This window comes from Poecile atricapillus, chromosome 3 (assembly GCF_030490865.1).
Source record: "Poecile atricapillus isolate bPoeAtr1 chromosome 3, bPoeAtr1.hap1, whole genome shotgun sequence".
Classification (NCBI taxonomy): domain Eukaryota; kingdom Metazoa; phylum Chordata; class Aves; order Passeriformes; family Paridae; genus Poecile; species Poecile atricapillus.
The window spans coordinates 69474919-69488466 of NC_081251.1; the positions used below are offsets into that span (position 1 = coordinate 69474919).

Here is a 13548-nt window from a genome sequence, read left to right on the forward strand (position 1 = left end):
AAATTTAAATATTGAACAACTTAAATAGCATATTAGTGCTATTAGGATTAATCATGTCATCATGCAGGGGCCAAGGATACTAGAGAGCCATTTTCTCCCTTCCTATTTTCTGTGATTGTCTCAGTAAAAAAACACAGATAAGCTTCAAACTTTAAGGGATAGGAAAGACATAAGAACAGATTATAAGAAGAAGGTGTAAAAACTGTTAACTCTAAAGGGAGCAATATATAAGGAGGTAACAATTTCCACAAATAAATCACACCCCAACTACTCTTTTTTTCTCTTGCTTTTCATTTCTTCATTTCTTTGCTAAAATCAACATTAATATCCTGGGATCATCAGTTTTGGAAGTCTTCTCAATTTTTTTGACATTCAGAGATAAACAGCAAAAATTATGTCTTTGGTTTTTTTCCAATAATGGAGACATTTTATTTTCCCCTGAAAATTGCTGTTTTACTGTCACAATCAGTTAATTCAACTAACAGCTGAAAAAAAACCATTAACATATACAAATGCATGTGTAAGTATAACCTTACCTTAAATACAACATGCATAAACACCATTTTTTTTAGTAACTTGGATCTAAAACTGCAGTTTTTAAGTGACATGTTATTATCACCTGTTCTTGTAAATTGCACTAGTACACAGGACAATTGTGTCAATGCTAATTTCTTTTGATGCAACTATTAAAGGCGTGAATTGTCTGTATTGGTTGACTGTTTACAACACAAAAATTCAAAGACATTGCATTTGTCACAGGAAGTTCATTAATTTTCAGTAAAATCTAAGATTTTTTTTCCAAATTCATCTAAGGCCAAAACAAATTGAACAATATTAAATTGTATCCCACAGTGTGTATTATGTATGTGGACTGCTTGAATATTATCCTATTAGAAGGGCACATCAGACGCTTTTTTGTTGAATTACCTGTTAAGATAAAGTCTCTCCATGACAAACTTGGTGCATCAAACAGGAAATATTTCAGGGACTCACAGAAAGCCTACAGCCACTGCAGAGGGGACTGCATAAACCACGGTCTGAAGCTCTGTTACAGCAAGTCCAAATCCTTTTTCAGCACTGAACACTAATCTTGTAAACTCCCCCGACCAGTTCCTAGATGTAGGAATTTGCTCCTGTGACAACTGTAATTGATTTAATAAATGAAGATTTTTCACACTTAAACTTTTTACCATATAATCAGTAGATCTCATCAGAAAAAAAACTGTGGTGTTTAAGTTTGGCTTCACAAATATTTGTTAAGCAGCATACCGGATTCAACAGGAAGGATGCCCCAGGAGTTCTTGGACTTGGAACTTGAGGTTCCAAAGAAACATGTCCCATTTATTCTGGTATTTACCCACAAAGCCCATTTGTATTTGTTTTGAAGATAAAGGAATCTTGAAATATCCCTCAGAATCATTAGCTATATATTTTTCTCCAAAATGTGCCATACTAAAATAGCCTGTGTACCTACATGTGTCAGACAAGAACTATTCTCATGTTATACACCCAAACAAGAAACATGACTACAACCCCCCATTTCTTAGATGCAAATCACAGAAAGGCTGAATAAAGGTGCTTTATAAAAAGTTGTTCCAAACAGGGAGGAAACAGAACTGGACTGAACATTCCAGTCTGGGTAGGAGTGGTTTAAAAACTGAATACAAATGCAGTTGCTGTACCTGCCCCTTGCACTGTCACCAAACTGCCCAGCCTCTGGACTCAAATCTTGCAAAGTTTGAGAGAATTTTATCAGAACCGTGAACAGGATACCAAATTCAGCAAAATTCACAGAACTTTGTGCTCTTAAAGCCTGGCTTTTAAAAACACAGCTTTAGCATTTTTACGTGATTATTCCCTTAATTGTAAATTTTTATTTTTTAGTATTTTTAAAGTTATAACTGAATTCTTGTACAGATAATTTCTTTTATGACAAAACTGTGACTTGTAAAGAAATGAAGGAGAGCAATAGAACAGCAAGAAGTCCAGGACAAAAGACCAAAAACAGTACCAAAACCTTTAATTAAGGAAAGAGTAGCTTAATCCTGGTTTGATGTGGTTGAAATTATTTCAGAGATTGATAAAAAGATTCATTTAAAAAGACTTCAAATGCTACCAAAACCAGCTTGTTTCCATTCTGAATGTCTCTTTTTATTTGTAAAGACTGGCATTACAATTGAAAAGGACTCAAAATGGAGTAATGTACACATCATTGGTGTTTCATGATGCAACTGATGGAGTCCCTGAATGGATATTGCTTCAGCTTTGCTTTTAAAAAATAATTTAACAAGAAAATCTTCAACTCCACTATCGATCACAGGTGGCAGAAATGAAAGAAAGAAAAAAAAAAAAAGAAACCAAAATTACTGTCAAATTCATAACATATATTCATATTGTTGGTTGATGACACTTGTTCCAGATGTACAATAAAGCCCACAACACTTTATTACTATGGATATAATTATTGTGAATGTTTTTTCATGTTGATCAACTTGTTTCTGAAGGTTGTTTTTTGATTGTTTTAAACTTGCATAATAAACATGCAATGAAACATTTCTTGTTAAAGTGTTTTTTGCAGCTGTCTTGTATTCATACAAAGATTTCATAAAGTAGCAGTGTTGTATCAGAGCATTACCAAAATAAGAGCAAAAGCTAAAGAGGAAGGTAAATGTGAAATTAACTTGATGAGAATAACCTAATCTTGTCCTGAGACACTCCAGTCTTATTAAAAAGATGTGCACAATCAAGTCCCTTCCTCCCAAACCCACCAAAACCACAAAATAAATACTAAATTGGAAGGGAAGACATAACGAAAAAGAAAAAGAAAAATGTCATCATGCACTCATCTTCTGCATAGCTCAACCCACATATAGTAAGGCACTATTTCCCCACAACTTAGTGTCCACAACAATCTTTTACGGTGCTCTGTGAACTATATTTAGTTCCTTCCAGGATGATGAAATAAACAGACCAAATGAGTGTTGCTACCATGTCACCCCATGTGTGATCTTTTAGACAAGGGTATCATCTGGCAGTTTCAAAAATAAGCTGTCTCAAGTCTCTACTTGTGTGTGCATGTTGTGTTATAGGGACATCTTTTGCCTGTGCAAGTGGTTGGTTCGGTTCCAAAGTTGCTGTAATTTTCCATTGTTCTTTACTCCAGTGTTCTCAAAGCAAATACACAAGAAAATAAAAGTGCAGTTGGGTCATTAAAAACAGAGCTTTGGTGCTCCAAAATGCACACAGCTTTGGGGATTTAAGAAATCTTTTAGACATTCCCAAAAGAGATGGGAAATACATGGACATTTTTGTCCAGAAATCCTCATTTTTGCTTAGTTGAGCTGGTCTTCATATTGTTTTCGGAAGCAATCACCAGCAGGGAAAAACTCCCAGCATCGTTCTTGGTACATTTTCCATACATATGATTCCTGAAAGAAACACAGTTTGAATTATTTAACTTGATTTAATGAGAAATCATCAACCATGACTTTTTTTCTCTTTTATTCATATAGCACTTCACATTTTTGATTCTGTGCATGCCAGGTTGTTGAACATCAATCTACAAAATCATGTTAATGATTTTGATTAGTTTAGAATAGCTTTTAGGTTTTTGTCACCCGGTCAAAAAGCACTATAGAAATGCACAGAAGAGAATCAGGCAGTTTAGTTCTTTTTGCACATTGAGGAGCACTGTAAAGCTCAATTAAAGCTGGCCACAAGACAAATAGCAGGATAAGCAGAATGTTTTCTGTCATAGAAATTTGTCTGAATTTCTGCATCAGTCATTTCAGAACGTGTCTACAAAGAACACATAAACCAAAATGACCTTTATTGTCAGTATTTTCTGAGTCAGTGGCATTTGGCATTTCTTACTTTCTGATTATTTGTTTGGGTAGGGTTCTTTCTTGAGACATTCCAAAGAATAGTAAAGAGTATGTCAGTTTATTTCTATTTTAATCACACCACTTAAATATGGTTTTTATTATGCAACTTTCATGATAAAAAGGGCACATGTTGCACCACTTACAGAATCTTAAAATTATTTAGGTTGGAAAAGACCTTTTAGATCATTGCATCCAACCATAAACATAGTGCCAAGTCCACCACTAAAGCATATTCCTAGAAGTTATGTAGTATGAAGTACTTTCAATTTTCAAACTGAACCTAGCAGTATCAAAGCTGAATAGTTAGTAGAAACCTGTCTTCAGTGAATACAGTAGGACACACTGCCAAGAAAACAGAAAGTGCAAATAAAAAAGATGTTTAAACATCTCAGTTAGTATGAAATTCTCAAATGAAAAATGGATGTTCAAAAATAGCAAAGCAAACACAAAAAATCTCGTACTGGACAAATCTGAGATTTATGCAAATAACATGATTACAGCACGCCTGTCAGAGTTCGGAAAGAGTAAGCTACATAGATTTATAGCAAATCATCCCTCTGACCCAAGTTTGTAGGGCTATATATGTGATACTATTCAGTTATTTTGCATTTTGATCTGCAATACAGGAACTTGCTTAGTCAGCTGAAAGACTATCACTAGTAAAGAAAGACTGTAAATTTCTTTTTCCTAGTGACTTTTAATATACTTAAAGGAAGTTGAAGGGGGCACCAGAAGTTTGAAAGAACAGAGAAGAAACCTCCAGAGAAAAGTTCACATATTTTTTGTTTTAAATATATGCACAAGTTCTTTCATATGGACTTATTCAGGAATGTAGACATAGAAGATTATATGTAGATGATAATAATGAAAGACAAAAACCATTATAAAAAGAAACAAAAGAGAGAAATGAAGAGTGCTGCTTTCACAGAATGCTTCAATGTTCTGTTTATCATTATTTTTGTTTATAGTATGTATTTATATTTTGTGGAAATAAAAATTTAGAAACAACAGGCTCAGATACCAAAAAATTGATAGAAACTGCTACAGAATTGATACTCCCTTAACACAGAGAAAACAAAGTCTCAAGTATTACTTAGAAGAATGAGAATTAAATTCCATACCATACAGGGGCTATCCATTAGAAAAAAATTAGTTTTTCCAAGCCTGAATTATTTTTATTTTAGTGTCAGCTGACATTAATAGAGTTGTTCAACCTACCTGTCCTGTATGCTCGGTTTCATCTTTGTTAATAAGATACATCAGAAAAAACCTACAAGCAAAGAAACAGCTATTGTGAATAAAGTGTTGGGAAATGTTAGGCAACCCACAAGGGGATGAATATTCTTCAGCAAGTACAGTGATAATGCTGTTCATGGACTTACAAGTTCCAGATTTTTATCTATGATACTATTCTGAGACAGGTTAAACACTTTCCTGACACTGCTGACATTCACAGTTCGAACAGTAGAATATTAAAATGCTTAATAGTCAGTTTGACTTAATGAAGTTAGCAACTCCTCTTAAATGAAGATTTTCTATACTTTCTAATCCAAAAATTACAACAGATATTTCCTTGCCCATGAAAACCCACTTGGAAGTAGACAGAAAATGGTCAATGGAAATTTTTTTACTCTTTACACACTGAATAAAAAATGCTGAAGATATCTAAGAGAGTTTTGTTGTTGAAATTATAGGTTGGGGATCAACATGAGCAGAAAAGAACTTACAATTTAAATAAAACAAACATTAGTCTTGAGGGTTTGAGCTGACATTCACCAAGTTTCAAAATTTCAAAATTTCACTCATAAGAGACATTCTCTACAAACATATGTAAAAACATAAAATATTAACATGAACAAAAAGAAAAAAACCCAGTTCCTCAGGCTGAGGCACTTCAAGTATGCTATAGTATGCTATTTGTTTACTATTTAGTAAATATGAACAAAAACCTGTATGATAGTGCTTTAATGTATTTTGTTTGCACAGCTTGTTTTTTGGGTGGAAGGTTTTTATAGGCATTTTTCACTTTGCAGTCTCATTATTTTGTGTGTATACAGTGAGTTTAAAAACACAAAGACAGAATCCATCCCCTCTTTCATAATGACAGCACTAGTATAAAATACACTCTGGCACTGCATTTCCATAGATGAGAGGAACAGTATGAAATAGTGATTGTAGATCTGATAATTGGCTTTATTTAGTTTAGTGGTCGCTGCTGCTCTTCTTGGATTTTCCAAAAGTGGACCTGATGCCCTTGGTTAATCCCTCTCATTTCTAGCTCGTCCTTATAGCTCCCCTACCTCCCTTTGTCCCCAGTCCTCTTTGTCAGCCTCAACTCTCCACACAAAATATTTTGTCCAACATAAGTTTTTTTGTCCTACTCCTGTGTTTGTTCTCTCTTTCCATCAGTCTCCAGGCCAGGTAATACTGCTCCTCTGTACCCTACACACCTCACTCAATTTTACAATTTAATGTGGCCTCTGCAGCCACATATCAAGTTCATTCCCACTTATAAACTTCTTGTGCCACAACCAAGCTGGAAAGCAGGATATGAAACTTAATTCCTTGCTGTCACTACCACAGAATTAGACATTCAGAAAGTATAAGTGTACACCAAAGCCAAACAGTACTGACTATTACTTATGCAAAAGAGGAAATCAGGTACCTGCGAAGGCTGCAAGGATCATGAGTTAGTGAAGAGTGCATTTTTAGTGTACTCACAAATAATTGGCCAAGTTGTGCTCCTGTAGTGTGTGTGTTTCAAAGCCATGAGGCACTGTATCAAAGTAGTCATTTCCTATTCCACAGATAAAGCACTTCGTCTGCAAGAAAGAATACACAGCACTTCAACACTACATATAACACTTGCTCTGCTTTCAGAAAAGGCAAAAAAAAGGTAAAAATTTTCTTGAAAATGGCAATGCAGCATTTATAATATGCACTGAACAAAAAGGCTTTTCTTTTAATGATTCAGACTGGATACTTCAGTAAAAACACTTGAATAAAAGCTTAGCTACCATCAGAATAGTTTCTTACTGTTTAAAAAAATAAATCTTTGCCAGCTCTAAGTGAGCAGGTATCAGGAGACAGAATTGTATACAATGGTCACAGCTGACATTTTTACTGTTAAGCAGCATTTACTGTGACCCATGGTAATATGTACCTCAATGCTTGTCCAGCTGAAATTGAATATGCTCCAAGTTGACATTACAAAGCACAGATGGTATGTAACACTTTCCTGACTTCTAACATATATACTTCAATGACAGAATAGGAAACCACAAAGTACAAGACACTTTCACACATATGTTAGCTGAAGAAAATTACATCTGAGATGAAATGTAACATGGCAGTGTTAACACCCTGTGTTAGAAACCTCTTGTTTGAAGATCCGAAAGACTTACATAGCCACAGACATGAAATTCATAATAATTCACATTGTATGATACCAGATCCTGTACTGGACTGTATTTTCCTCTTAGTTTGAAAAATCACCTCTAAATCTTATTTTGACTGAAAACACACACGTGAAATCTGAAAATAGGTATGGTTCAGCAACTGAATGTTCTTACCTCCATGTCTTCCTTAACTTGCTCTTGCTGATCTCTTAACTCACCAAAAGCATCAATAATTAAACCTAGGGTTTAAGTTAAAATGATCGTTAATGCTCAAGAACAGAATTATGACAAATAACTGGAAATCCAGGGACAACATAACTCTGATAAAGAATATTAAATGAGAATCTTCTGCTGACAAAACCATAAAGAAAAAAGAGCAAGCCAAAGAAACACCAGTAACATGGCTGGCAGTACCGTTTTGAATTACGAAATGGGACAAGCAGACTTCTGTTTTATTCCCAGTGCTCTAATCTTGACTTAGTACATTAGGATATATGTGAGTGTACAGTGATTAAGGCCCTACTATAGGGAAAATAATACTGTGCGTTTAACAGAGTAAAGATATTTATTACGTGGCAGATGCAGAGAGGCCCAGAGCTCCATGCATCCCCTCTCATGATGGTTGTCATGTAGCACAAGGTTCCACTATTGGAGCTCTGACAGAAGTAAGGGGTCATTTGAGGGAGACACAGAAAGAAGAAGAAAAAGAATCACAGGCTCTACGGCTCAGATTATAAAGTGCTTATAACCTTGGCTCTCTCCAATACAAATAAGGATTAACTGCACAATGACCATTGACACTCCTGTACACACAGCTTGACATGAAAGGACTCTATTCTTCAGCCACTCACAAAATGAAGGAACAAACCACATGAGATATGCCACTTTAGCGTATAAAATATTTTCCACCCTCCCCAAGCTCCTTAAAAAAACCCCTGTTGATTAAGAGCAATAAACAATTTACCACAAGCTCAAAGTTGCCTTTTGAATTTCCTCGTAGTGAGTGAGAAAGCACCTTACTGCTGTCAAAATTATCCTAAGTTAGCTGCCAGCTGACAGAAAGCAATGAGGTATCAGTATTTATGACAGTAAGTGAACCCAGAAAAACTATTTATCAATTTTTCCAAAATTGAGAATATACTTCTGTTAACTTGTGTGAACTTTATTAAAAAATGACCTCTTGACAATATTTTAAAGGTACAGTAAGAAAACAAAGAGGGATTTAAGTACTTCAGGTAATAGCAATAAACATAATTAATAAAAGCATAATAAAAAAAATCCATCCTTGATATGCCAAAATAAGGTATCCACTGTCCAGATCACAACAGTGAGAAGCACTATCAGTCAAATAGTTTCATTAAAATTCCAAAGCCAACTAATGGAAGCTAACTTTCCGCTGTCGTTAACCAGGCTATCCTAAAGCTGTTTCTTATCAGGCACCTTTTTTACTCTTAGAAATTGTTCAAATAAGGAGGCATCACACAAAACAGCAATTTTTATGTAAGAAAAGATTTAACCTCACAAAGCTATGGTCCAATTTTCACACCACTACTACCAATCAGAAGATCTGCCAGAGAGTCAAGAACTTACGCTGTTGGTGGCAGAATTCTGACAGCAGTACTGATTTTTCTATATAGGACGGGTTACACTGAAGGACAATTTTAAGTTGTGCCACAAGATTTCTATGGGAGGCTTTTAGAAAGGGCGATCACAAGACAGAAACTGCAGTGACATTAGTATTCTTAGGGCAAAAAATGTATTTTGTTTCTATTGATCCAGTTAGAGCCTGTTGATTTTACAGAGGCTCAGAAGAGCAGTGTATAAGAGTTAGCTGGGTGTGATTTTCTATATAAATCTGTCCTGCTATTCTGTCTGAATTTTAGATTTGTGATTACCACTGCACTAATATGTTTGTGCTGCTAAATAATGCTTTCAGTCCCACTGTGGATTACAAATGCATACCTTGTATAATTGCAAGCAGGATGACAATCACAAAGAAGAAGAAAGTGATGTCAAAGATAATCCGATAGATTTCATATTCGTCTCCTGCTGGATCTTCTATTTCGTCACCAATGCCTCCTCCTGCCCGTACTCCAACATACATATGAAACATGTAGCACTAGAAAAGACAAAACAAAGGGATACAAAGGCTGTTTGCAGCTAAAAGCAAAAATTCCCAGTGTTACCAATTCAGGAAATGGTAGAACTGGTCTGTGGTCTAGGAACTATAATATGTCAAGCCATCTTTTTGTCTCCTTTGAGATTATGCATATTTCTGATGGAGGGGAAATGCTGCTGTGCAGCAGAAGCTTCAGTATTTCATGTTCTGTCATTATGTAGCAGTTCAATAAGATCAAAAGTTCAACCACCAGAAGCTCAGCAGCACCCCGTGATTCATGTAAAATCATTTCAGCAGTGTAAACAGGAAATATCATCACTACCATAGCCATCTCCTTTTCTAATTTCCAATTTCCTAGCTCAAAAGTGAATTATTTGCCCCATTTTTAGTGCTTCAAATTCAAATTTAAAAATAAACGGCCCTCCTCCCCAAGACAAAATAAAACAAATAACCCCACAGCCAAGCAAAAAAATCTTTGTGAACGCTTGTGCAGAGAACAGGCTAATGACTGAAAATGCCTGAGAATAATACTGTGAAACTATGATATGAAAAGTGGTGTAATAGGTCTGTCACTACAGTTGCCTGCGATGCTGACAATACAGACTTTCCAGTTTTATCATGTTATAATTTAATAGAAAATTACGGCATCACTCTCTAGAGATCTAGAGCAGGGAATTGGTTTTTTTCTTTAGGCAGCTTTGAAAACTACAGGTCAAAAGTTCTCACCCTCTATCAAAAAATAGTGATGACAATAACTAACTCCCAAAACCTAACCATAAAAAAAAACCCCATTCTTCTATTTCTATGGCATGCTGTCCCTAAAATCCCTTCTGTAAGAAACTGATATAGTACCATACAATTCTGAGTATGAAAAATCTAGCAGTTTCTAGAGACAATACTCCAAACTGAAAGGTAATAATTAACTTAATGAGTGAATGCAGTGTTACTTACCTAAAAAGTTTTGGTTTTTTATTTCTAAAAAATTATGTATATTCATTTTCTTTTAAATCCTATTTCAAGGCTAAGTGTTTTTACAAGAGACAACCCTGATTTACAGCATATCACATGCTATTCTAACTCATTCCTGTACAGCATTATAGTCTTGTTGTACGTGTATTTTCAGAGAATTACAGAGCAGGTCAGGTCAGGGTGACTTCATGAGGTCTCTACTTCAAGCAGGGCCCAGTATAACCTCAAAAAAATTGATTTAGGTTTTATCCTAGTCAGTTCATTACAATTTCCTAAGGATGGAGACCGCAACAACCTCTCTGAGCAATGTGATCCATTGCTTGGCTCCCCTCAGTCAGAACACATTTTTCTACTTTAAGTCCACAGTCTCCTGCCGTGCACTTCCTGTCAGGAATTTTGGATTTATTTTCCCAGCAATCTTTCTGCAGACACTGGAAGCTCCCCTTACACACCCTCGACGCTGAGACTTTCTCTTCTCTAGGCCAAACCAGACCAGTTCCCTCCGCCTCTCTTCCCACAGCAAGCGCTCCAGCACCTGAGAATTCAACAGCCCTTCATTGATTAGTGCTCTAGTTTATCTGATTTTGTTGTGCCAAATATCCCAAACCAGACAAAAATATAGACATACTACTCGGCTTCAACAGTTTATCTATTTATTTGGCTTTTAAATGTTGACTCCCTGGAAGAGATTCATGTCACATAGCACATTGAAATACATTTAACTGTTGTACATGATTGTTTGTGGAGAGATATTAAGGGCAATGCATTTTGGAAATTCTTTGTGGATTAAGCTCTACCTACCACCCATAACTCCAAAGCCTGGCACTGTCATAGCTAGTACAAAATATTTTAAGGCGGTTCTGGCCACAGTAGTTACTGAACCTCCTATTAAAGATAACTATGGCAATTCATGCTAAGATGAACAGATGGAGCTTAAACAAGAGTTTAAGTATTTGCATTACTTATGAAAATGTTTGCATGTAACTGACCCTCCTCCTAAATGACCTGTCAAATTTCAAGATTCAGAAGTGCTGCCCTTTAGGCAGCTCAGCTTCGCAGCTTGTAGTTGTTTTTCATTTTTTGAACACCACATTTCTTCTATTCCTTTATAGATGAGTTTGCTGAGCATTCACAAGATCTACTGAAGATGTTCATCATATTTGTGCCTTTGACTTCAGCTGTAACCTTCCCTGCCTGCTGGCTAATGATGCGACTGTATGAATACCAATTAATGAGAAGGTCAGGACAAAAACAGAACAGCTTGAGGAAAAAAAAAACAACAAAGAGAAAGCAAAATAAGACTTACTGTTAGCATATCATCACATTTCATGTCTGGCATATCACCGTCTTCACTCTTGTTGTAGAACTTGCGGAAAAAATTGAATGCCACTACTGTATACAAGTATACCACTACTGCCAGTAGTCCCACTGTTAGGACAAGCTGGAAGACAAAATTACAGAAGGGGTGTAAAACCACTATGGAATTGTGATTTATAGTTTCTTTCTTTCTTTAATAAAAACAAACAAACAAACAGAAAACAACCAAAAAAACCCCCAGAACTAAACAAAAAAGGGAAACTAACAATAAACTGTACATACTAGCAGCAGGAAAACTTTAACTATCTCTGTATTTTTGTAACACAGAGTAATATATCTGCATATTCCCTTGCAAAGATTGTGTGTTTCATTTTATTTTGATCAAAGACTATGTTTCAGAAACATAATTAAAAAGAGAAATCTTATGGATAGATACACAATGAATAATCTATTAAAATCATATGCAATCCGCATAATCAGATAAAAAATCTGAAAATTCACTACCTAATAGAAATATTACTATCACCAAGTATATAGTTAATTGAAATACAGTTATCTACTAATTTAATAGGAAAGCATTTTTTTATAAGCATGATATCACATATAAAAAACCCTGTTCCTAATTTTAATGTCTCAGAAAAGCAGCACCAAGTACTGCACTGCTCAGCTGCAGCATCATTCAGATTTTGCTCTGAGCTTAATGGAAAGCAGATGGGAGGGAGCTCCAGTATCTTGTTAATTGATATTTCATTTGTGTAGCTCCCAGATCTAGAAAGTTCCTTATGAATAATGCTCCCTTAATTCATAGGTAATTTGCTGAAACTTCAGGACTATTTTCAGAAGGGAGAATTTTTTTTCTTTTGCTTACAAATCCCACTGCCTAGTTTCCTCATCAACTCAAGTTCCAGAGTTCATGATGAAAGAAGATTTCTGTTGTCAACCTGCCAAGCACCTGACTCAAGTAATGAAGTGATCTTTCCTGTGTACTCCTTAAGTAAAAAAGCTGAAAAGAGATGGCAGCTGATACCTGTTTGCCATTGTGGGTGACCGATGACAGGATAGTTCGTAATGTCTTGAATCCCATTGCAATGTCAAGGAGATGAGCAGCAAAGAAAAAATTGTTGTAATGGCCGAGGACTGACATGGTCATGTACCATGCTAGGTAAAGGAAAGACTAAAAGAAAAAACAAGTACATCCAAAATAAAATTCATGGCTTTCATCTTTAACATAATTCAACAATAAGGAAAAGTAGAAATTTCTCAAATATGCTTTTCTTTAAATAGATAACAATTCTTTTTAAACAGAGAACTTTTCTAGATATCGTTGAGAATATTCTATTCATGCAACAATATTAAATCCTCAAATACAAAGTCAACAAGGGAAAAATCAAGAAATTCAGAACTTATATTATAAAAACTAATTTTTTATTATAAAAATTATTTTTATATTAAAAACTAATTTTATATTATAAAAACTAATTCTAAAACCCTTATTTTTAGAAGTCTCTATTGTAAAAAAAACCTTTGATTTAAACACTTTTAAAAATAATTTCTAAATAATTACATCAAAATATTCATTCCCAAAGTTATTTAATGACAATTATAGTACTCTGCAAGCAAAAGAATTTAATAATTTATTTGAACTTCTAAAACTCCTATTTAAACATATAAGTATTATTTAAGTAAACCACAAATGTGAATTTCATCTGATTCTCTATCAATAATTATTATTGAACTTAAAGACAGTATTTATAAAAGAAATTATACTTCATCCCTTAAAAAAATACTCCAAACAAATACTGTTTACAGACCATGCTGTCTCTAGACCCAGAGGCTTATTGAATACCTTCAGACTACACTT

General features: G+C 34.9%; 1 protein-coding gene across 4 annotated transcripts in view; it reads right to left on the reverse strand.

The window, feature by feature from the left end:
- Positions 1-294: 294 nt before the first annotated feature.
- Positions 295-13548, reverse strand: part of RYR2 (ryanodine receptor 2) — a 383162-nt gene continuing 369908 nt past the window's right edge. For all 4 annotated transcript variants that reach the window (XM_058834705.1, XM_058834704.1, XM_058834703.1 and 1 more), the window contains 7 exons: positions 12715-12861; positions 11677-11811; positions 9245-9401; positions 7457-7521; positions 6606-6706; positions 5103-5154; positions 295-3428 (listed from right to left, as the gene is read on the reverse strand). In XM_058834705.1, coding sequence (XP_058690688.1) covers positions 3333-3428; positions 5103-5154; positions 6606-6706; positions 7457-7521; positions 9245-9401; positions 11677-11811; positions 12715-12861 — 753 coding nt within the window. In that variant the 3' untranslated portion in view covers positions 295-3332. The remainder of the gene's footprint in view (positions 3429-5102; positions 5155-6605; positions 6707-7456; positions 7522-9244; positions 9402-11676; positions 11812-12714; positions 12862-13548) is intronic.